We start from the raw sequence: 23515 nt of genomic DNA, 5'->3' as shown, positions 1-23515 counted from the left end.
TCCATCATCCAATCATACGCAAGCAAAAATTCTTTTTTTTTTTTTCATTTTCCTTGCATGTGATTGGGTATTCTTTGCAAAGTGAAGCTTTACCTCATTTACTAAGCTCTGGAGCAACTGCCCTCGCAGAGTGCAACTGCACTTGCACTTTGCAAAGTGTACAGCCTGTTTGTCTTTAGTAAATAACCCCCATTGTCTCAAGCCTAGCTTATACAGGACTGGACTATCCACATGGAAACCTGGGCGGGTGGCTAGGCCCTGTTGAGTGTCTGAGGTCCCACACACATGGAACATCCAGCTGATATTGTGCTGCCTCCAAAAGTTATATGATCGATGCAATTGCATCTATCATTAATCCTAGAAGGATAGAAACTACCGACCTGATTGTTTCCATATGAAAGAAGTGGATCTTCAGGAATAGATTTAGCTTTCTTAGATATAGAATGGGTCTGACGTCTCCATTTGGTTTTGGTACCATGAAAATATTTGAATAAAACCCCAGACTTTGCTCTTTTGTGGGTATCTGTATGATCACCCCTTGAGATATTAATCGGTCTAGTGCCTGAAACAGAGATTGTTTTTTCTCTGGATCTTTGGGAATGCTTGGTCTCAGGAAAAGAGACGGTGGAAAGTCCCGAAATTTCAGCTTGTACCCCAGTGATGACCCATCTGTCCTGATTTTCCTTTTTCCAGACTTCTGAAAATTGTAGACGTCTTCCCCCACCATGGTGAGGGGGGTAGCCGCTTCGTGATGAGGCTTTAGGATTCTGTTTTGCAGATTTCCTACCCCAGGGCTTCTTTTGAGCCTGGGTCTGACCCTGAGGTTTTCCTCTAGAGTCTGACAGTGGAGGCCTTCACCACTGCCTAGAGGCGGAAGCCCCTGGCGCAGGGGAAAGAGCCTGTTTAAATGAAGGGCATTTATATTTTCTTTTGACTGGTAAAAAAAGTACTTTTTCCCAGCAGAAATTGTCTTGATATATTTATCCAAGTCTTCTCCAAACAGTCGCTCCACTTGAAAGGGGAACCCAGTTAGGAGGTTTTTACATGGTGTTTCAGCTGACCAATTTTTCAACCACAGGATTCTGCGTATATGTACAAGCCTAAGCGTAAGGCTGGATGCCTGGTGAATAGAGTCTTTAATGGCATCTATGGCAAAACATAATGCCTTAGGTAGTTCTGCCAAATCCCGAGCTTGTTGTGTAGGAAACTCTCTAAGGGCCTGATTAAATTGGTCCTTTAAGGATTGGCAGATGCCTGCATCATGGAGACTGCAGGCTGAGTGACGGCACCAGCTATGGAAAAAACAGATTTTAGCAGGGATTCCAACTTTTTATCTGTTGGATCTTTAAGAATCTGTGCATTGTCTACAGGACAAGTTAAGTTATTATGCACATTGGAAATCGCAGCGTCAATTGATGGTACTTTCCATCTTTTGGAGAATTTCTCCTTCAGAGGATAGAGAATTAAAAACCTCTTAGGAGGGGAGAAAATGTTTATCCGGTAAATCCCATTCCTCAAAAATAAGCTGTTCAAGTAATACATGTGAAGGAAACGCATGCAAAGGATGGGAAGGTTTTAAGAAACCTAAGAAAGAAGCCAAGTTTTCATGAGACTCTGCTAGAGGCAGCATGAAAGTGGAACGAAACATTTCTGTAAGAGATTGTATCAGCAATTTTTCAGATTGAGAAGCTGAAAAAGGTCCATCCACCATTGTTTCCTCTGCAGAAGAATCATCGGTTTGTTTCTCTTCTTGATCGATTGAGGGTAAAACCTCATTTGTTGTCCACTGTTCCCCCTGCAAAGCTGAAGCGGGGGCGGGGGACCTAGTACATTTCCTATCCATTTGAATGGAGGATGCAATTAAAGCCGCTAATCTTTCTTCCAGACCCTGAAGGGAGGAGGAAAGGGCATCTTTAGTCACGCACACAGGTGCTGAGATATGAGAGGCAGCTGCACCATCAATTTGCTCCAATGGCTCACCCTGAGTTGCCAAAACTGGTAATTCAGGCGAGGATGACAGCATGGAAATACAGCTGGAAATCCCAATGCCTGGGGGTGAAACCTTTAGGCCGCGTACACACGGGCGGACTGTTGGCTCAACTTTGTCCGCTGAACAGTGTTTCAGCGGACAGTCCGCTCATGTGTGGGGCTTCAGCGGACAGTTTCAGCGGACAGTTTGACGAACAAAGTTTTTCGGAAATTCCGAAAAACTGTCCGCTGAAACTTGGTTTGAGCGAACAGTCCGCCCGTGTGTAGGCCACTTTCGAAATGAGCAAACTGTTCCCGCTCGGAGAGAAGTCTGCTCATTTCGAGCGCGTGTGCAGGTAGGCGGGGCCCGCGACGGAGACTTTGCGGGCTCCGCCGCCTGGAATGGACTTAAAGGGGAACCCCAACGCCGAAAAAAATCGGCGTGGGGGTCCCCCCAAAGTCCACAACAGACCCTTGTCCGAGCACGCTACCCGGCCGGCCAGGAAAGGGGGGCGAGCGAGCGCGCCCCCCCTCCTGAGCCGTACCAGGCCGCGTGCCCTCAACATGGGGGGTGCCTTGGGGAAGGGGGGGCCGCGCGGCCCCCCCACCCCAAAGCACCTTGTCCCCATGTTGATGAGGACAAGGGCCTCTTCCCGACAACCCTGGCCGTTGGTTGTCGGGGTCTGCGGGCGGGGGGCTTATCGGAATCCGGGAGCCCCCTTTAATAAGGGGGCCCCCGGATACCGGCCCCCCACCCTATGTGAATGAGTATGGGGTACAATGTACCCCTACCCATTCACCTGTAAAATAAAAGTACCCAAAAAAAAACACACGAGATAAAATATTTTATTGCACAGCTCCGGGGGTCTTCCGTCTTCGGGGGTCTTCTCGCTCATTCTCACCCTATGTGAATGAGTATGGGGTACAATGTACCCCTACCCATTCACCTGTAAAATAAAAGTACCCAAAAAAAAAACACAACACACGAGATAAAATATTTTATTGCACAGCTCCGGGGGTCTTCCGTCTTCGGGGGTCTTCTCGCCGGACTCCTCCGCTATCTTCTTGTAGCTCTTTTGCTAGCGGAGGAGTCCGGCTTTCTTCCTCCCCGCCGCCGGCCTCTTCTCCCGACTTCGGGGGTCTTGTCCCCCTCTTCGGTTCTTCTGCCGGGCCACCGCGCCTTCTTATAGCTCTTTTGCAGGCGGTGGCCCGGTCTTCTGTCGCCGCTGTCGCCGCCGCCTTCCGTTCTTCTTCTTCTTCTTGTTCTTCTTGTTCTTCTCCAGGAGATGTTGACACGTCGCTCTCTCCGGCCGGAATGCCAGAGCCGCGCTGAGCGGCCACTTATATAGTGACAATGGGGCGGTGTCACATGGTATATGTCACATGGGTTGGTCACATGGTGACCCCGCCCCCTTACGATGTCATAGTCCCCATGTGACATCAACCCATGTGACCAACCCATGTGACATATACCATGTGACACCGCCCCATTGTCACTATATAAGTGGCCGCACAGCGCGGCTCTGGCATTCCGGCCGGAGAGAGCGACGTGTCAACATCTCCTGGAGAAGAACAAGAAGAACAAGAAGAAGAAGAAGAACGGAAGGCGGCGGTGACAGCGGCGACAGAAGACCAGGCCACCGCCTGCAAAAGAGCTATAAGAAGGCGCGGTGGCCCGGCAGAAGAACCGAAGAGGGGGACAAGACCCCCGAAGTCGGGAGAAGAGGCCGGCGGCGGGGAGGAAGAAAGCCGGACTCCTCCGCTAGCAAAAGAGCTACAAGAAGATAGCGGAGGAGTCCGGCGAGAAGACCCCCGAAGACGGAAGACCCCCGGAGCTGTGCAATAAAATATTTTATCTCGTGTGTTGTGTTTTTTTTTTGGGTACTTTTATTTTACAGGTGAATGGGTACATTGTACCCCATACTCATTCACATAGGGTGGGGGGCCGGTATCCGGGGGCCCCCTTATTAAAGGGGGCTCCCGGATTCCGATAAGCCCCCCGCCCGCAGACCCCGACAACCAACGGCCAGGGTTGTCGGGAAAAGGCCCTTGTCCTCATCAACATGGGGACAAGGTGCTTTGGGGTGGGGGGGCCGCGCGGCCCCCCCTTCCCCAAGGCACCCCCCATGTTGAGGGCACGCGGCCTGGTACGGCTCAGGAGGGGGGGCGCGCTCGCTCGCCCCCCTTTCCTGGCCGGCCGGGTAGCGTGCTCGGACAAGGGTCTGTTGTGGACTTTGGGGGGACCCCCACGCCGATTTTTTTCGGCGTTGGGGTTCCCCTTTAAGTCCATTCCAGGCGGCGGAGCCCGCGACGTCTCCGTCGCGGGCCCCGCCTACCTGCACACGCGCTCGAAATGAGCGGACTGTTGCCTTGTGTGTGGGCGAGTCCGCTCATTTCAAAAGTTGCGCGGACCTAGTACGACGAACAAAGTTTGCCGTATTTGTCCGCTCAAAAAGTGCCGTGTGTGGGCGTGTTCGTTCATTCAAAAGTTTGAGCGGACTGTTTGACCAACTTAGTTTCGGCAGACAGTCCCCGCGTGTGTACGCCGCCTTACTCTTTTTTGGCTTTTGTGGTGTCTTTTTTGGCAGGCATAGTCCTAAGTACAAAAACAGAGGAGCTATACAAATTGCACTAAATTGCTCAAAATAGTCATGACTTTTAAAGTTGCTATAAAGTTCAACCTAGTGCTGGAAAAAGAGTGTCCTTCCTGTATCAGGAACGCCAGTTTTGCAGCCCATACGTGTCCCACAGCTCGTGTGTCCCTGTGTGCAGGCAGCTTGTTTCCTCCTTATCAGCAGAGGAGAGACTGACACAGCTGTATTTATCAGTTATTATGTGTCCTCGTGGACGTTTCACGGCACCTGCATTAGGCCCCACCCCCTCTGAAGAAACCCTGCACCTTTTTTATTTAAGGTGCTTCCCGCACCTGAGCGCAGCGTTTTTTGGGTCCCAGACCCAACACGAGGGGGAGGGGGGAGGGGCAGCAGAGTCTCCTGCAGTGAGGCACAGACCTGTGTAAAAATAAAGCCTACAGTAATAAACTATAGCGGTAAAATAGCGGGACCTTCTGCATCCCCACATGGTGGGGGGGGGGGATGTAAGGGGGCGCAGCGCTGCTGTCCCCCTACCCCCCTTGAACCCATCAGGGAGATTAAAAAATTTTTTTGCATATTTGTTTTTACCTTGCAAAATATCCTTCCACATGCTGTGTAGCCAGACACAGAACTGAGCAAACAGTGAGACAACAGAGTAAGTTATGTTATGTTTTTTATTTTGCTGAATTAACAGAAAATTCAACCATATCGCTGGCTCCTAAGAGACTTTCCATTTTTGCAGTCCAAAGTACCTGAACTTCCCCGTAACCCTCTACCTTAAACTGAGAGACTGTTTCTAGTTCAAATAACCCAAAAGAAGATTCAGTGTCAGTTTTCATATTTCTTTGGGCCATCTACCACGGGAATCCCTAGATGGAGACGAGGTCAAGAAGGTAACGGTAAGCCCAATAAAACCAACAGCTCCTTCGGGGGCTCCTTCGGGGGCAACGTTTAACAGCTCCTTCGGGGGTCCAACTGCCTTGGGCCATGTACAAGCACCCCATCAGGAAGCTTGAGGTAATGTAACAAGACCTAAGCCCTGGGTTCCAGCCCTACAAAGAGAGGTATTACATTACAAAACCTCATGCTTCAGATACGAGGTCTGAGGTACCATCCATCTTAGGTCTCAGTGGCGCATTTGGATGGATCTGGCTTCTTTTTATGGAGGAATTTAAATCCAGCATCGATCCCTCCCTGAGCACTTCTTCACTCATGACCAACACCTTAGACACTGGCGAAAAAACTGATGTGCTCCTGGAAGGAGGAGGGGTTATATAGGGAGTAAACTTTTTTTGATTGCGTTTACCAGTGTCAACACCTGAAGGTGGCCTATAACCCATTAAGTAATTACTTTGGGCTCTGTGTCCCATGATGTACAATAAAGAAATGTAGGTGATAATGAGCCATTCACCCGAATACTAGCAGAAGGAGAGGAGTAGAGGGACATAATTCGGGATAGCACTTTGGGGTCCAGATCTACCTGCTTCTGGGATCTGGAGGAATTGCCAGGTAACCCGATCAAATGTTTTTTCCGCATCAACCGTCAAAAGGCATAGGGGGATATCATGGGTGCGGGCATAGTCAGTGAGAAACAGGGTTTTCAGGGTGTTGTCCCTTGCCTCACGACCACTTACAAATCTAGTGGCTAAAATTTTGGCATATATTTTTAAGTCTACTCCAATTAACGAAAAACAAGTAGGGTCCTTATATGGTTTTGGGATAATGGTAATGTGAGCTTCAAGTGTTTGTGGAAGAAACACTGAGCCTTCCCATAGGGAGTTGAATATCTTAGCCAAGAAGGGGGTCAGTAGGGTAGTAAATATTTTGTAGAATTTAGGGGTGAAACCGTCGGGACCCAGGCTTTTACCTTATGGGGTGGCCGCTATCGCTCCTACGACCTTGTCTGCTGTAATTACCTGTTCCAGCTCTTCTACAGTATCGCCATCCAATGCAGGGAGCTCTGTTTCCTCAATACAAAACTGTCTTTCAGTCTCAGGGGTAAGGGCAGGGATAGAAGAGGCTCCAGGCGGTAGATTTTATAGTGCTTGGTAGAAATCTTGGAATGTTTGTGGTATCTTGGAGGGCTCACTGATCATTCCCCCAGAAGGGGCTCGAATATGGGGGATAACTGTGGAAGATGTGTTTAGGTGGAGAGTGCGAGCCAAGGGTCTACCCCATTTATCTTGGAATCGGTATTGATGTAAGGCAAGTCTGTCTGCATAGGTATGAGCTGAGGCCTTATACAAGTCCTGTTGGGCTCGAGTCATTGAGACCTCTGTAAGAATCACCACTGTTGGGGCTCGTTTATGCTGGGTCTCAAGGTCTCGTAGCTTTTGCATTGCTGATGTTTTGCGGCTGATTGTACCTTTTTCAAGTGGGTCCCCACCTGAATTAAGATTCCACTCAGGACAGCTTTAAATGCCTCCCATTTTAAGGGTATCGGGGTTGTGTCCGAGGCATGATCTGTTGGAAATGGTTTCCGACACCTTGTGGGAGCAGTCGGGGTTCGTGAGAAGTGAATCATTCAGCCTCCACTTCCATTCCCTCACTGGGGTGAAAGGGATCGATAATGTCAGATAGGTGAATGGTCAGAGCAAACCATTGAGTCTATCTTGCATTCAGGTGACCAATCCAAACAGCTATGATCAAGAAGAAAATAGTCAATAAGACTATAAGAGTGATGGACCTGTGAGAAGTGAGTATAGTTGCGATTTTTTGGAAACAGAACCCACCAAATGTCGATTTTTTTTGGAGGTCATAAATAGCCAGTTTGAGTGTCCTCAGTTTAGGAAAGGAGATAGAGGAGCGAGATATTGAGGAGTCTAGGAGAGGGCGTTAAAATCCACGCCTATGATTAGTTTACTTTCTGCAAATTCCGACAAGATCATCATGTGCCTCAGAGCAGTCATGATTTGATTAGTGTTTGGTAGATAAAGGTTGGCAATAGTGAATTTCATCCCCCATAAAGAGAACTTCACAAACACATACCTTCCCTTTTGGGGTCCGAGAGCTGGTCTATCAGCTCAATCGGTATCATTTTGTGGAAGGCGATAGAAACGCCTTTGGTTTTCTGAGAGGGGTTTGTACTGTGGAACCATCTGTTAAACTACCTGTGGAAGAGGTGGAATTTGTGTGAAAATTAGTTTCCTGTAAGAGCAACACATTGACCTGACGTTTATGCATTTGGTAGAGGATTTGCCCTCTCTTGAATACAATATTGAGGCCATTTACATTGTAGAAGCAAGATTTCAGGGGAAGACGAGATAGTACTGTGTGGGACATGGAATGAGAAAAATAAAAACAGACTATAGACAGCAGAAGGAGGAAGAGGGATGGGGGGGGGGGGGACTTGTAAGGTGGCAAAGATATACCAGGACAAAAACAAAGTAGGGGGACACCTAAATAAGGAGCCTAACAAACTAAGGGGTCCAAGAGAATGGGACACCACGTGAAAAATCACGTATTCAGGCACAGTCCGTGCCAGACCTATTGAGGGTGGGGGGACGAGGTGGAGAATCTGAACCGTGAGCCCAGTAGCATAATAGGCATATATAGCATATCTGAGGCACATCAGTGTAACAAGACATATAACCAGAACACACATCAGATCGTCTGCGAAGGAGGGTGGCGGTCAGTGTGGGCAAATATCCCTGCCCAAGCTCGCCCTCTCTCCTTCACAGAGTAGATTTAAATCCGTGAAATAACATTGCAGAGGGGAAAGTAAACATTTTCAACATATGGTATCCACAGACCCCAACAGGGGCCCTGGGAACAAGTCAGTGTAGCAATACTAAAATCAGTAACAATGTGGAATAACATTTTAAGTTGAGACTAGTCGGTGTATGAGAAACCATATCGGGAGAGCTATAGGTGCACATGTGGACAATGGCAAGAGACCATGGACCCCAGGCAGTCCATCTGCTGCCCCCTCGCCCACATCAAGGTGGGATATTTCCGCTAAACCCATGAAGACCAGTGTGGAAAGATATATTAGAAGCTCAATAATTGCATATCCAAATCAAACATTCGAAATTTGCAGTTCCATAGCCTCTCCCGAACCCCAGCTTGGAACAGTACACTAGCAAAGGGCAGGGAGAAAGCCCGTCAATTTGTTGCACCAGCTATCCTGAGGCATGAGAGTTTGGAGCAGGTAATTTTGTTTCCCATTGTAACCAGTTTGGTACATCTGTTGGGTCTTGCTCCAGAAAGATGAAAAAGGCTGGCAGTTGATCCGAGTCAGAGAGGACAAATTTATGCTCAGCCCTGGTCACTTTAATACTGAAGGGATGATCCCATGTGTAATTTGCTCCAGCAGTGGGCGGACCATGTGGCGCATGTGGAGAGTGTTGCGAGAGAGGTCCGGGTATAGCTGGATAGCAGAACCGTCAAAGTCCACGGAACCCAAACGCCATGCCTTGCGCATAAGTTCTTCTTTAAGGGTAATAATGAACCCTGCAGAGAACATTGTGTGGGCGGTCACTATGTTCTCTCCTTGGCCCTCCCACTCTGTGCACCCAGTCTAATTCAATGGGGGATGAAGCCTCTCTACCCAGGACTAGGTTGAGGATGGCAGTGACAGAAGGTTTTAAGTCTGTACTAGCTGTAGCCTCAGGTATTCTTTGCAGCCGTATGTTGTTCCTGCGGCTTATATTTTCTCCATCTTCTATACTCAATTGATGTTATCGTATACGGTGCAAGTGCTCCCTGGAGGCCCGCTCGAGATGTGATGTGCACTGCATGGTCGGATTGAATGTCAGTTAGGGCAGACACTGAGGTCTTATTAGTGGAGACCTGCTGTTGGAGGGCCTGGAGATCTTTGTGGAGTGAGGTCTCCATTTTGACTGTCCAGGATTCAAACTCTGCTCGGAAGGCTGCCAGGAGGGTCGAGGCCTCAGATGTGGATGATCCTCCTGAGGCCTGAATGGCCATATCCCCAGGGCCCTTGTCCAGAAGCGGGGCAGCAGGGGTCCCAGGCCTGGACACCACAGTTGTTAGGTCCGAGTGCAGGACTGGGGGGGGGTCATCTAATTCCTCGCTGCTGTCCATCTCTGGCTGAGCGCCCTTCCCTGAGTTTCGAGCGGGTGCCATCTTGTCTTTGGGAGTACGGGGTTCCGACTGAGATGTGCGGAGCAGGTAACGCTGGATTGTGCCCTGTTGCAGATCCGTGGACTCAGCAGAGCGAGAACTGTGCACGGACATGCTTTTCAAATACGTGCGAAGACTGAAGTTTAGCCTGTCAGCTATGGGTGGTCACTGAGCTCAGCAGCTCATTTCTTTAGCCACACAGTCGGCCATGCTTCTCTGTGGAGTTTTATGGATGAGGACCACAGGTGCTCGCTGAACCCGCTGGGTAACTCTTGTGACTGTACAGGGAGTGATCCAGGCTCAGGGGGGTTAAGAAGACCAGTAGCGTGTGTGGATACTGAAGCTTGGGTGAAGCAAGATGACCGCCACTCGTGGTCTCAGGTACCAGTGCCGTGGCTGCTGCCCGTGCACAGAAGGGGGTGGATTCTTGTAAATTTCTTTGTTGGGCGCCACAATCTGCCAGACCAGGATGCTCCAGGGGTGAGTGAAGTTTGTATTAGGCCCAGAGGATGCGTGGAGGCCTCCAGGATGTAGCACACGTGGTCACCAGGGCCGCAGCCGCAACCTGAGCACAGATGGGGTAGATGCCTGCTTAATATCCCCTTAGGGGTTCTTGATCTGTTAGGCCAGGGTGCTTCTGGGGGTGGATGGGGCTCAGATTGGTCCTAGGGGAGATGAAGAGGCCGCTGGGGTGTACCAAGATGGCCACCGGCACTTACCAGGTCCCTCAGACAGACATAGAGCAGCACGAGGAGGATTGTGGGCCCCGGGTGGCAGGCTGGATGTCCCTGATGATCCTGCAGGAGGATAGCCAGTCACAGGGCAAGCAGAGAGGCCGGAGACATCGGCCGGTTGGAGCAAAATGGCCACCGTGTCCCGGCCTGTCTCCTCAGGTGGCTGGAGCTCCATTATTGCTGTGCCAGCGATCTCAGGTTTTGCCCCTACAGTCCAGGGGACCCAATGGGTCTTTGGAGGGAGCAGAGCAGGATCGTTTGCAGAGTAAAGCTTCAGGTGAGTTCTATGCCTGCAGGAGCTCACCTCACACACGTCCTCTCAGATCTCCGTTCATCCACGCTCCCTATTTCTACTCTTTTTAAATTCTGCTCAAGTATCTGGGCCTCAAGAAAACAGAAGTCTGCATCCAAATCTGATAAGGCGCTGTACCTGTTGGTGAAAACTGCCATACCCACTTCTGGTGCCCCTTTCACTTTCTTAGCTGGCTTCTGCACTAGGGTCCAATCACTTTTAGATTTACGGGTAGATTTATCTTTTTTATTCCTTCTCTTATGACCAGGAACTGAAACAGATGAAGAGTGCACAGCCGGCCACTGTTCCTCAGCCTGCTGAACTGCCTGCCCACCCATGTTGTGGAAGGCATATAGGCAATCTCTGTTGCAATGGCCAAGCCTACCACATAGATTGCATTTCGCTTTCTCACAAGTAGAGCTGACATAGCCAGCCTCCCCACAAAGATTACACTTCAAGATTATACAAAGACTTGCCACGTGACCAGATTTACTGGACTGACCTGCATAGAAACAAACTCCTCTCTCTCCCCCCAATGAAAAATGAGTTTGGAAGATAATGGGTAACATTGTTGATATGCCTCAACTTAACTAGAACCCTTCAACCACTAGTCCAGATTCCATCACTGTCTTTAGTTTTTATCAAGGCATAAACCATTTCACAATATCTTCTATGCCAGACTACAACATTCTGGGAGGACACAGAATAATTCCAGAAAATTATATTTATATTTGCTGTGTCAGGATTTGAGATGGGAATGACATTTTGTCCTAAAACCTACTTAAGCTGGCCAAAAATCTATCTGATAGACTTGAGCTTAGAGTTGACATCATAACCTTGTCTATCAGGGAGGTTGACGACTGCCAGTATTGTCTGCAGGTACAGACCCCATCTGCAGAACCAAAACTCTCTTACTACAAACCTCCTATCAGGGAGCTCCTCTCTGGAACACCTATGCTTAAATATGGCAATGTTTCTCCTCTTAAAGGCCTAACCAGTGTAGCACTAACCCCCAAAGGAGTGGCTGGTAATTTTTGGGCTTACCGTTACCTTTCGTTCTCCTTGTTTCATGTCTAGGGGATGTCCCGTGCTATGTGGCCCAGTAACTTGAGACTGACAATAGATCCACTTGAACGGATTTTATTTGAAAAAACTCAAACCATTGAACAGTCTTTCAACTTGGGATCAGAGGGTTGGAAAGGAAAGTTCAGGTACTCTCAATGTCAAAGTCCAAAAACATTAAAGAACTTGCTTACTTTGACTGCATCCAGAGAATATCCATTGGCAGCTGGATGAACACTCATATTGGACAGTCCCTCTCTCACAAGGCCTAGCAACCAACCTGGTGTTTACTCAGGAACAAAGTCTTTATCGCCGACATTGTTGCAGAACATGTAGGGAAACTAAGCTGTAGAACACTTGTAGGATACCTGGATCTTTCAGCCTGCTTGGCGATATCCACAAGACCGGATTTTCTCGGTTACTTCAGCCCTTCCAGGCTCTTGTTAAGAAAACCTTCTAAAGAGTCCTCCCCTGGAATGCTTGAAGTACACTGGGTCTCTCCCAAACCAGAGACAGCACCCATCCACCTTGGAATCCTTACTTAGTTCCCTTGCCGGGGCCTAGCCAGCCCCGAGGCATTAAAGTCGGGTGGATCCGCACCCCAGGCCATAGCCTTCCTGGGGGCTGGTCAGGAGGACCAGGACCATGTAATCAGCACAGCAAACTGGATCGGAACCACAAACCACATGACGTCCGCATCTTAAATACTCTCTCCCAGAGGGCACAGCAAGAGGGCCACTCCCACTGACCTGACTCCAAGAGAGAGTAAATTAAACGCCCAACCAGACCATAGTTCCACGCCTGCCACCAGAGACAGTGCCCCCCTGTAGCCAGGCTGAATATCTCACAGCCCAGTCAGACTGACACAGAAGTCAAATTTAGGCAAATAGACTCAAACCAAACTGTAGTTTGGGTAAAGTTAAATTTTGAAAAACACATAGCGTGTGCTCTTCAGGAGCCCACCGCTACACCAGTATAACTGGTACTGGTCAAAAAATAAGGGACCCCACAGCTCCAGGCATTCAGAGGAGGGACATTACCAGATGCAACACCATTTCCCTGTAAAGCAACTGGTGGATCAACCAATGGGGGAGTCATGAGTGGTATTGTAAACTGATTCCTGAATCACCACATTCTCAGAGCTCTCAGAATGTTTATGACCCCATTTAGATATACTCGTATCAGTATTAATGACATTGGAATTATTCACCACATCAATATTAGTGACGATAGCATTGAACCCTACATCACTACTAGCAACACCGGTCTCATCCACATCATTGCCAATTATCCCAGCGTTACTCTCATTATGAGTATTAGTGAGAGCATTATTGCTCCCACCATTAGTATCAGTTGGAGCAGTACCGCTCCTACCATTATTAGTGACAGTGGACATTGTCCACATAATCCGCATAATCTACATCCCAGTAGTCCACCATGTCACTTCACTGAGTCTGCTGTACTGTAAATGACTGGTGGGTTAAACTGATGTTCATGCTAACCTCCAGAGCTGGACATCCAGCAGGTAAATCAGCTTCAACCTGGCTTGTTATTGTACTCCAATGGCTGCAGCGACATTGCAGAAAGAGTCTTCTTCCTGCAGCAAAAACTTTGTTTTCAAGGTCTTTGTTTCAGAAGACACATTTGGTGGTAGCATGTTCATAGTTCATAGTTCAAAGTTCATAGTTAGTAAGGTTGAATAAAGACACCAGTCCATCCAGTTCAACCTGAGTGAGCGTCTACAATTGTCCCCATCCCTGTACATTGCACACTCACATCGTTCCCTACCCTCAATGAGTCCCCATTCATATACTAGGGCCAATTTTTTTTTTTTGGACAGAAGCCAATTAACCTACCTGCATGTCTTTGGATTGTGTTGAACCAGTTCCCCAAAGTCTGATTCTGAAGAAGAGTCAGTCCTTCCACTCTATTTTGCCTCAAATCAATTACGGTTCTGGTACACCTCCCCCACTGGTCCGAGTTCCTCCAGAACAGCATCAGTATCCTTTGATTAACTGGCCAATTCAATGCCCAGGAAGTTTGGTTTGTTGTTATATAGAATTTCCTTTTTGGAATTGGAAGCTTTGAGTCTATAGACAGAGTCAATCTGTTTCTGTATTTTAGCCTTGGTTTTCCTCAGGGTTTCCACTCTCTTAACCAGGGAATCCCATCGGTCAGGTGCAGCACAGGTTTCGGCTTTAGCCCTTTGTGCTTCATATCTGCAGGAAGTTTGAAATCCGGATCCCCCTTTACATCACAAGTGCTGGGCTGAGGGTCTCTGCTGGGTGTGGAATGCTTCCCTGGGGCAGATTGTGGAGCATTATTACCACCTTCCCCTATTATTATGCAGTTTAGCGCATAATGAACAATCCTGGCTGCGGCCCACCCACACACACACTGTTGTATGTTATCTCATAGTTATCTGTTCTAGTGAAGTCCTTGTATATCTGCAAGGAGTACTGGGAGCAACAGATGTCTCTGCTCCAATCTGATCTGAATGAGCTCCACTCTGCTGGACTTGCCGTGGCTGCAATGGCTTACTGCAATAAATTATACTTCTAGAACTTGGACTGTGCAGAATCACATTACTGAACAGACCTCCTATTATCTGCATTTTCGGTACTTTTCATAGTGGATTTTCCTTCACAAATATTTCTATGTCCACTTACAATATTTGTTTGCTTTCCATTCCCAGAACTCTGTCCTCCTGGCTGCTTCACCACCATCTACAGCTTCACCTGAAATTCCTTGTTTAGGCCGAGAAGCCTGATGCTTTTCTAGGAGGTGTCCTGGCCCAGAACAGTCCAACCCTGGGCTGCACCACAGAAAGCCACACCCTTTGCACAGTACCACTTCTCTTGTCCGTTATATTGGGTGTAATTCTCGGTATCCGTTATTCAGTATGTATGGACTTTGCACAGTGACACGTCTCTTGCTGTATGCTGGGTGTAATTAATCTGAAGGGTTATACATTTCTTGGATAAAAAGAATATAGAAAACATGTTGGTTGTCATAATCATGTGCATTTCATGTTGTTTTTAAATGTATGTCAATGCATTTTGCATATCTTTTACATTTTTTGTTTGAGGTGTGACTCTTTAAAAAGTCCCGTGGGCCAAATATATATTTTTGTTGTATGCGCTGTCATAATCAAACCTGGGTTATGATTTACCAAGATGATGAGGACCAAGCCACTGTGGTTTAATCCCATATGTCCACTGGCAACAGATCACACCTATTTTCTTGTCAAAGAGGTTCATTGGTTTTAACATCAGACATAGAAACAGGCAGGCAATAGAAAGAAACCATCAAGTACATGTGTATACAAGAGGGTAATTGGGCAACCAGTCTTAATATAAGAGTTACAAGCAACAATTCTTTTTTATCTTTTTTCAGTGTTTTTCTCATTTTTTATTTTTAAAGAAAAAACTCGTTATTTTTATATTTTTTATTTTGTCAATTGGTTTATTGTCACTGTGCCCTGCTTTCCTGGCTTTGGTGCGCCTCTGGTTGGATGTCTGGTCCCGCCGATCGGTCCGTTTGTGTTCACCCCCACTGGCTGTGGTTTGACTGTGGGTCTCCTCCCCCATCCTGCCCCCTTTTGACGTAGGAGGGGTGGGGAGATGGTCCCTGCTCGCCGGAGCCTCGTTATAAGGGTCGGACGGATGGCGTCCTCGTGGCGCCGCATTGCAGACCGAATTTGATCTCTAGGCGTGCACACTGTGGGGATGGCCAGGCGCTAATCGCCGGACGGCTGAGCCGTCTAGGTGACTGCTTTTCCTCCCTCCACTGTTGCATGCACCTGCGTGGCTCTGGTGACGGGACGTAGATGGTGCGTCTGCCCAGGCATCTCCCGTTGTAGGTTCACACATTCCACCTATCTCTTTCACTAGTATGATCACACTTACGTGGATTGACTACGGTCATTTTCAGTCGACATAGGTACACAACATGTTTTCTTTTCTTTTTTCATTTTAATTGCTCCCTTTTATTTTATTTATTTATTTATTTATTTATTTATTTATTTTTTCTTGCACCATCCATTCATCACTTCTGCAACACTTGTTTACAATTCATATTTTTATACTTTATTTTCACTTAGGACCCCTTCGGGGTTTCTTTCAATCATTAAGTTTACATCACACCCATTGCACTCACCAACTCTGGAGGTGTTCTTAGCGGTTGCGACCATCCATGCAGGCTACTGTGCTACCTGGGGGCTTCACATTGTGGTCTTTTTTTGGCGATCCTCGATGCCACCCAGATGGTGTGCGGATGCAAATGTAAGTTGGATGCACAGTTTTTCTTTCAATATGGGCCAACACCCATTTTTAGCTCTTTTTTTCATTATTTCTCCTGTTATTATTTTTTGCTATTTTTCTTTTTTAGATCTATTCCATGGTACCTGCTCCTGATGAGCGGCTATAGTGCCGTGAAACGCGTAGAGCCTTGAATTATTACATTCTTTTTATTGCAATCATGGAATATCAAGTTTTTTTATAATCTGAATTTTTGGTTAATTTACTTATTAGCTAAGGTCTCAAAACTACTCAATACATGTTTATTTATTTATTGAACTGTGATTTATACTGTACGAGGCATGTTGCCCCAAGTATTTTTTAGAGGCCTGTTGCCCAAAATACTTGCAAACAATGTATGATTTGTGAAATATAAATAAATTAAATTTTCTTAGTCACTTGACCAATCCATTTACTGCTGTGTGCTTCACTCAAAGTCCCATCTCTCTCCTCTCCTTATAAACAAAGAGGGGAGCTGGTAAGTAAAGTCAGGTGGCTAGTACTGTAAAGTTGGTACCTTAAACCAGTGTTTCTCAACTCTAGTCCTCAAGGCACCCCAACAGGTCATCTTTTCAGGATTTCCCTTAGATGAAACAGCTGTGGTAATTACTAAGGTAGTGAAACTGATCAAATCACCCGTGCAAAATAATGGAGGGCCTGAAAACATGACCTGTTGGGGCACCTTGAGGACTGGAACTGAGAAACACTGCCTTAAACATACACTAGAGAAGATTACGTAGGTGATTGCACCCAAACATAGAAAAATTCTGTATAGATGATCACACCTAATTTCATCATCGTGAGTGATGAAGCCACCTGTTCAATTTTTGCACCGCCAAAAGTCAGCAAACCTTCAAAGCAATATCCTCTGTGAGCCCCAGTGTGCTGCCAGCAAGTTCAGCATGGAGAATGGAAGATTGCAGTTCTCCTATCCCCTCACTTTACACTGAACCTGGAAGTGCTCAGCTCTCAGTCCAAGCTGTCAGACTCTTGGCTTGTTTGCCTGGTAAGTTATAGTTCGGGGTTCTATGTCAGTCTTATGCCCCATACACACGGTCAGACATTTTGGCGGATTTTGCCGGATTTTGGCCGAAACTTGTGTTGCATACACACAGTCGCACAAAGTTGTTGGGAAATCCGATCGTTCGGAACGAGGTGATGTACAAAACATATGACGAGACTTCATAGAGGCCAGTAGCCAATAGCTTTCGTCTCCAAATTTTTTCTGAACATGCATGGCCCTTTGTGCATTGGAATTCTCTACACACGATCGGAAAAAGTCAGATTTGATTTTGTTGTCGCAAAATTTTAGATCCAGCTCTCAAACTTTTTCCGTGAGAAATTCCAACAGAAAAAGTCTGATAGAGCCCACACGCGATTGGATTTTCCGACAACATAATCCGATCTGAATTTTTCCGTCTGAATTTCGGACCATGTGTATGAGGCATTAAAGTTTTAAAGTGGTTGTAAACTCTTACAATGCACTTTTGACTACAGGTAAGCCTATAATATGCAAAGCAGGTCAATATCCATGCTACTAAATATAGTGAAAAAATATTATATAAAGCAGCCAGCACAATTCGTTGATCAGCAAATAAAGGATCTAAAAGTCCACATGCGGCGCTTAAGTATGAAATAAATCCAAGGAGGGAGCGTCGATACACCCGTCACCAACTTCAATGTGTATATGACAGCACACGGCACCACGCAGAGATCCAGTCTGCTTACCAGACAGCTGAAGAGAGTAGACATGTAATGGAAACTCAAGGTCACCTCTCCAATATTCAGCGTTAAATGAAATCCAAACCTGGATTGTGGCTAGTCATCAGATTTTTTCACACAGTATAAACTTCTTTAGATTCTCATACAGGATGTGTAACAGTCACCAAGTCAGCCAGCGATACCCAGAAAAAAGATAATGCAGCCAATAGTGAAGCACGTTAATTTGTTTAAAAGAAATTTATTCGTAGTAACTTAGGCCGCGTACACATGGGCAGATTGTCTGCCCAACTAAGTTCGTCAGACAATCTGACAGACAGTCCGTCCAACTTTTGAATGAACGGACTTGACCACACACGATGAACAGACAGTCCGCCGAAAACTTGCGCGATGACGTGTACAGCACGTACGACGGGACTAGAAATACGACGTCCAATACACTGCAATGCAACCTTTCGCCGTGTAAATCCTTTCTGAGCATGCGCCATACTTAGTCCGTCGAACTTGCCTACTCACGAGCGGACTGTCCGCTGAAACCAAGTTTGGACGGACAATCTTACGGAAATTCCGAAAGACTTAGTCCGCCAGACTGTCCGCTGAAAAAGTCCGCTGAAGCCCACACACGAGCGGACTGTCCGCTGAAACACGTTTCAGCGGACTAAGTTGGACGGACAATCCTCTCGTGTGTACGCGGCCTTACAGTTATAGTACAGTTGTAAGTGCATCAGAATATTCGAATGGCTGCGGCTCTGTGTGTGCTAGTGTCAGCCCGTCTGACATGTTTCATCCAATAGGATATCTTTAGAGCCTACAATATGGCTTACCTGTAGCTACCCTGGATATCTCCTAAACCTGCGTTTATAATCTATTTGGGTATATAAGGGAGGATACCGGAGGCATAACTTATAGTTCATCAGTAGTAATATTGAAGGTGATCTGTGTATATGCCACCACTCCAGGACACCCCATGAAAAGCTCCTGAAGCATGTACAGTATGTCCATTAAAGAGGCATATATGCCTATGCAGAGATGTAGAGATCTAAAGACCACATCTTACTACTAATGAAGCATGTATTCCTCATTAAATGTGTTTATGGTTTTAAGGGTTAAAAAAGATTCATTGATTTGGCCAGTCAGATGTAATAAACATATTTCAACAGCTCCCCCTCTGATTGCCTCAATCTCTATGATTAAGCCCAGGATTGAATGAAACGCACTAGAGACGTGGTCTCAGGTGGGAGGTTTTGCAGTAAGCGTTGTGTGTCCTTTCTGCATCCTCATTAAACCTACTGGACCTTTTAAATGTCATCATTGTGGGATCTGATTCTTTCAGTAATATTTGAAGTGGTTCTAAAGGCTCAATGTTTTTTACCTTCGTGAATTCTATGCATGAAGGTAAAAAACCTTCTCTGTGCAGCAGCCCCCCTTATACTTACCTGAGCCCCATCATGATCCAGCAATGTGCATGAAAGCCTCGACTCTCCAGGGACTATCCCACCTCACTGGTTGAGCCAGCAGTGGGAGCCATTCCTATGAATCATAGCCAGTGAACCAATGAGGAGAGAGGGGGCGGTGGACATGCAGAGCAGCGGCTGCTTGCTCTGGGGGCATTCGGCAGGAGGAAGGGGCCAGGAGCACCAGCAGGGCATCTGAGAAGAGGAGGATCAGGACTGCTCTGTGCAAAACTACTGCACAGAGCAGATGAGTGCGATGTGTTTGTTTTTTTTTGTTTTGTTTTTAAATGCCTTTAACCCCCCTAGCGGTAATCCCGAGTCTGGCTCAGGTTGGGATTTTACTAACAGGAGTGGTAACCCCGAGCCAGACTTGGGATCGCATCGCTGGATACAGGGAGGACACAGGAAGAGTTACTTACCTTGTCCCCTGGATCTAGCGATGTCCTCCGCGCTGTGTGATCGAGCTGTCCTCCGCTTGATTCACAGTGCCGAATGCCGCCGAGCTCCGTTCCCTGCGGCGTTACGGCGCACGGGAGCGGAGATCAGAGGCAAACTCAAAAAAGTAAAAAGACACAAAACACACACAGCACTGTAATCTGTAAGATTGTATGTATTAAAAAATTACACACCCCCTTTGTCCCTAGTGGTCTGTGCAGTGCCCTGCATGCACTTTTATATTATAAATACAGTTTTTTTCTGCCTGAAATTTGGAGATTGTCCATAGCAACCAAAAACTGTCCCTTTTTCAGTGTTTTAGGATTTGATTACATTATTGAATAATTTTTATTATTATTTATTATATTATAAACTTTATCATACCCGGGATGTCTGCTAGACTCTGGTTTAACAGATTTAAGAGAGTTATTCCTAAGAATTACAGGACTACAAAATAAAACGCCAAATTTCCATGCAAAATAATTGTATCGCTTTCAGCATCTAAAACCAGACTGAATCATAACGCCAGGGAGGTTAATATCACTTGAGGTGAAAAGATTTGATCGATTTTTCATATATTGTAATATGTGAACAAGATAAATATATGGAGGGGCCTATTACTGGGACCCTGTTTGGTCTTAATCCAGAACAGAGTTTATACATTAAAGATATCAGCTTATATTTTAATAATGAGGATATAATTCTGGAAAAAAAGGCAGTCATCAGAACTAGCGGGCATCAACAGATATTCTAAACATTGTTGTTAATCTCAATGAAAAGGTTAAAATAACAATTTTGGATAGATATTTTATCATTTGTAATGAGTAGCTCACCACTTTGGAGAAATTTGATGGCTCTCCTCTTGATCTCATCGGTCAGCTGACGAGTCTTCTCCAGATACTGTAGAATGAAGATGTTGGGGGCAAAGCGGGCCATATTCTGCTCTGCACACCCGTGTGGCATGACTAGGAGCCCGTCCAGGTTTTCCAGGGATGTGCCCATCAGATCTCCTATTAAAGAGACGAATCATAGAAACACAGAAAAATGACGGCAGAAAAAGACAGAGTAGTCCATCAAGTCTGTCCACTTCTGTTTTGTTTGTTTTATTTATTTATTTATTTTAGTTTGTTTTTTTGTTAACTTTTTTCTAAGCTTATTCCAAGCATCAACTACCCTTTCCGAAAAATAATACTTTCTAAAAGATTTTTTTTTAAGTTAGTTTGAAGTCATGTCCCATGTTCTGTTTTGGTTTCATATTGAAAAAACTGCCCTTCTGAACCCTATTCCCCACCTTGATGTATTTAAAGGTTTGAATCATGTCTCCCCTTTCCCTTCTTTCCTCCAGACTGTACATATTAAGTTCCTGAGTAGAGATGGCCGAACGGTTCGCCCGGCGGTCGGTTCACGGCGAATTTCGGCTGTTCGCAGTCCGCCAGTTCGGCGGACTATTGGCGTTGTTTGCCCGGCGGACTTCCGTGTTTTTACTGTGTAAAGGAACTTTGACCTTATGACACATCCATCATGGGGTACAGGACAGCCAATTGAGACATTACAGCACATGGACACTTGGACATTCCCCCTAACCTATAAATACACCCGATCCCGCGGCCATTTTACATTCTTTCTTCTGTCACTATAGGGAAAGGTTGCTGTTTGGAGCAGGGACAGATAAAACGCTAGCTATTTGGTACACAAAAGTTCTTTTCAGGACTGGTATAGGTGTTAGGTGTATATAGGTTTGCTGTGCTACTGATTCTTGCGGCAGCCTGAGTGTCTTTTGTCAGTTTAGATAAAGGGACAGAGCGCTGTGTCTGCTGCTATTTTAGGGACAGCCAGATTAGTTATCATCATCATCATCATCATTAGTTGTTACTATCAGGTCCACAAAAAAGCTATTCCAGTAACCAGTAATTGTTCCAGTGTCCTCTGTTTTGCCATTTTTTATAGGGACAGGAAGGAAGCAGTGTGTCAGGCAGTGAGGATCAGTTTAAAGAGTTGCTGTTACTATTAGTTCCACAAAGGTTCTTTTCAGGACTGGTATCAGTGGTACGGTAATAGGCTTGAACACGTATAATATTCTTTCTTCAAAATATAGAAAGAATATTATACTTGACTGCTGCCCTTCTGCTTCAGTCTGCTAATCATTCACAACTCACTTGTTCCACAAAGCTCTTTATCAGGACTGGTAACTTGGTCTGTGTAGGGTGCTACAGTACATAGGGTTGAGTGCGGTACAGTCTGCTGTTCTGTAAGGACCGCTATCGGTCCACAATAGATAGGGTTGAGGTGCACCACTGCTGACCGCTGCCCTATACTGCAGCAGTCCTTCAGCAGTATAGGGACTGACGTACAGTCTGCTAATCAGTCACACACAACCTACTTGGTCCACAAAGGTCCTTATAAGGACTGGTAACTTGGTCAAGGGTGCTACAGTACATAGGGTTGAGTGCGGTACAGTCTGCTGTTCTGTAAGGACCGCTATCGGTCCACAATAGATAGGGTTGAGGTGCACCACTGCTGACCACTGCCCTATACTGCAGCAGTCCTTCAGCAGTATAGGGACTGACGTACAGTCTGCTAATCAGTCACACACAACCTACTTGGTCCACAAAGGTCCTTATAAGGACTGGTAACTTGGTTAAGGGTGCTACAGTACATAGGGTTGAGTGCGGTACAGTCTGCTGTTCTGTAAGGACCGCTATCGGTCCACAATAGATAGGGTTGAGGTGCACCATTGCTGACCGCTGCCCTATACTGCAGCAGTCCTTCAGCAGTATAGGGACTGACGTACAGTCTGCTAATCAGTCACATACAACCTACTTGGTCCACAAAGGTCCTTATAAGGACTGGTAACTTGGTTAAGGGTGCTACAGTACATAGGGTTGAGTGCGCTACAGTCTGCTGTTCTGTAAGGACCGCTATCGGTCCACAATAGATAGGGTTGAGGTGCACCACTGCTGACCGCTGCCCTATACTGCAGCAGTCCTTCAGCAGTATAGGGACTGACGTACAGTCTGCTAATCAGTCACACACAACATACTTGGTCCACAAAGGTCCTTATAAGGACTGGTAACTTGGTTAAGGGTGCTACAGTACATAGGGTTGAGTGCGGTACAGTCTGCTGTTCTGTAAGGACCGCTATCGGTCCACAATAGATAGGGTTGAGGTGCACCACTGCTGACCGCTGCCCTATACTGCAGCAGTCCTTCAGCAGTATAGGGACTGACGTACAGTCTGCTAATCAGTCACGCACAACCTACTTGGTCCACAGAGGTCCTTATAAGGACTGGTAACTTGGTTAAAGGTGCTACAGTACATAGGGTTGAGTGCGGTACAGTCTGCTGTTCTGTAAGGACCGCTATCGGTCCACAATAGATAGGGTTGAGGTGCACCACTGCTGACCGCTGCCCTATACTGCAGCAGTCCTTCAGCAGTATAGGGACTGACGTACAGTCTGCTAATCAGTCACGCACAACCTACTTGGTCCACAAAGGTCCTTATAAGGACTGGTAACTTGGTTAAGGGTGCTACAGTACATTGGGTTGAGTGCGGTACAGTCTGCTGTTCTGTAAGGACCGCTATCGGTCCACAATAGATAGGGTTGAGGTGCACCACTGCTGACCACTGCCCTATACTGTAGCAGTCCTTCAGCAGTATAGGGACTGACGTACAGTCTGCTAATCAGTCACGCACAACCTACTTGGTCCACAAAGGTCCTTATAAGGACTGGTAACTTGGTTAAGGGTGCTACAGTACATAGGGTTGAGTGCGGTACAGTCTGCTGTTCTGTAAGGACCGCTATCAGTCCACAATAGATAGGGTTGAGGTGCACCACTGCTGACCGCTGCCCTATACTGCAGCAGTCCTTCAGCAG

At 46.6% G+C, this 23515-nt stretch overlaps 1 protein-coding gene across 1 annotated transcript in view; it reads right to left on the bottom strand.

The window, feature by feature from the left end:
- LOC143930931 (alpha-2-macroglobulin-like protein 1) overlaps positions 1-23515 on the bottom strand; it is a 281168-nt gene that overhangs the window by 85553 nt on the left and 172100 nt on the right. Inside the window, exon 24 of the mRNA XM_077455621.1 lies at positions 20475-20651. Within this exon, the coding sequence (XP_077311747.1) occupies positions 20475-20651 (177 nt within the window). The remainder of the gene's footprint in view (positions 1-20474; positions 20652-23515) is intronic.

This window comes from Lithobates pipiens, unplaced genomic scaffold (assembly GCF_037356315.1).
Source record: "Lithobates pipiens isolate NorthernLeopardFrog02 unplaced genomic scaffold, aLitPip1_a1.2 Scaffold_25, whole genome shotgun sequence".
Classification (NCBI taxonomy): domain Eukaryota; kingdom Metazoa; phylum Chordata; class Amphibia; order Anura; family Ranidae; genus Lithobates; species Lithobates pipiens.
The sequence above is the reverse complement of the archived record's forward strand: the minus strand, read 5'-3'. Positions and strand labels throughout refer to the sequence as shown.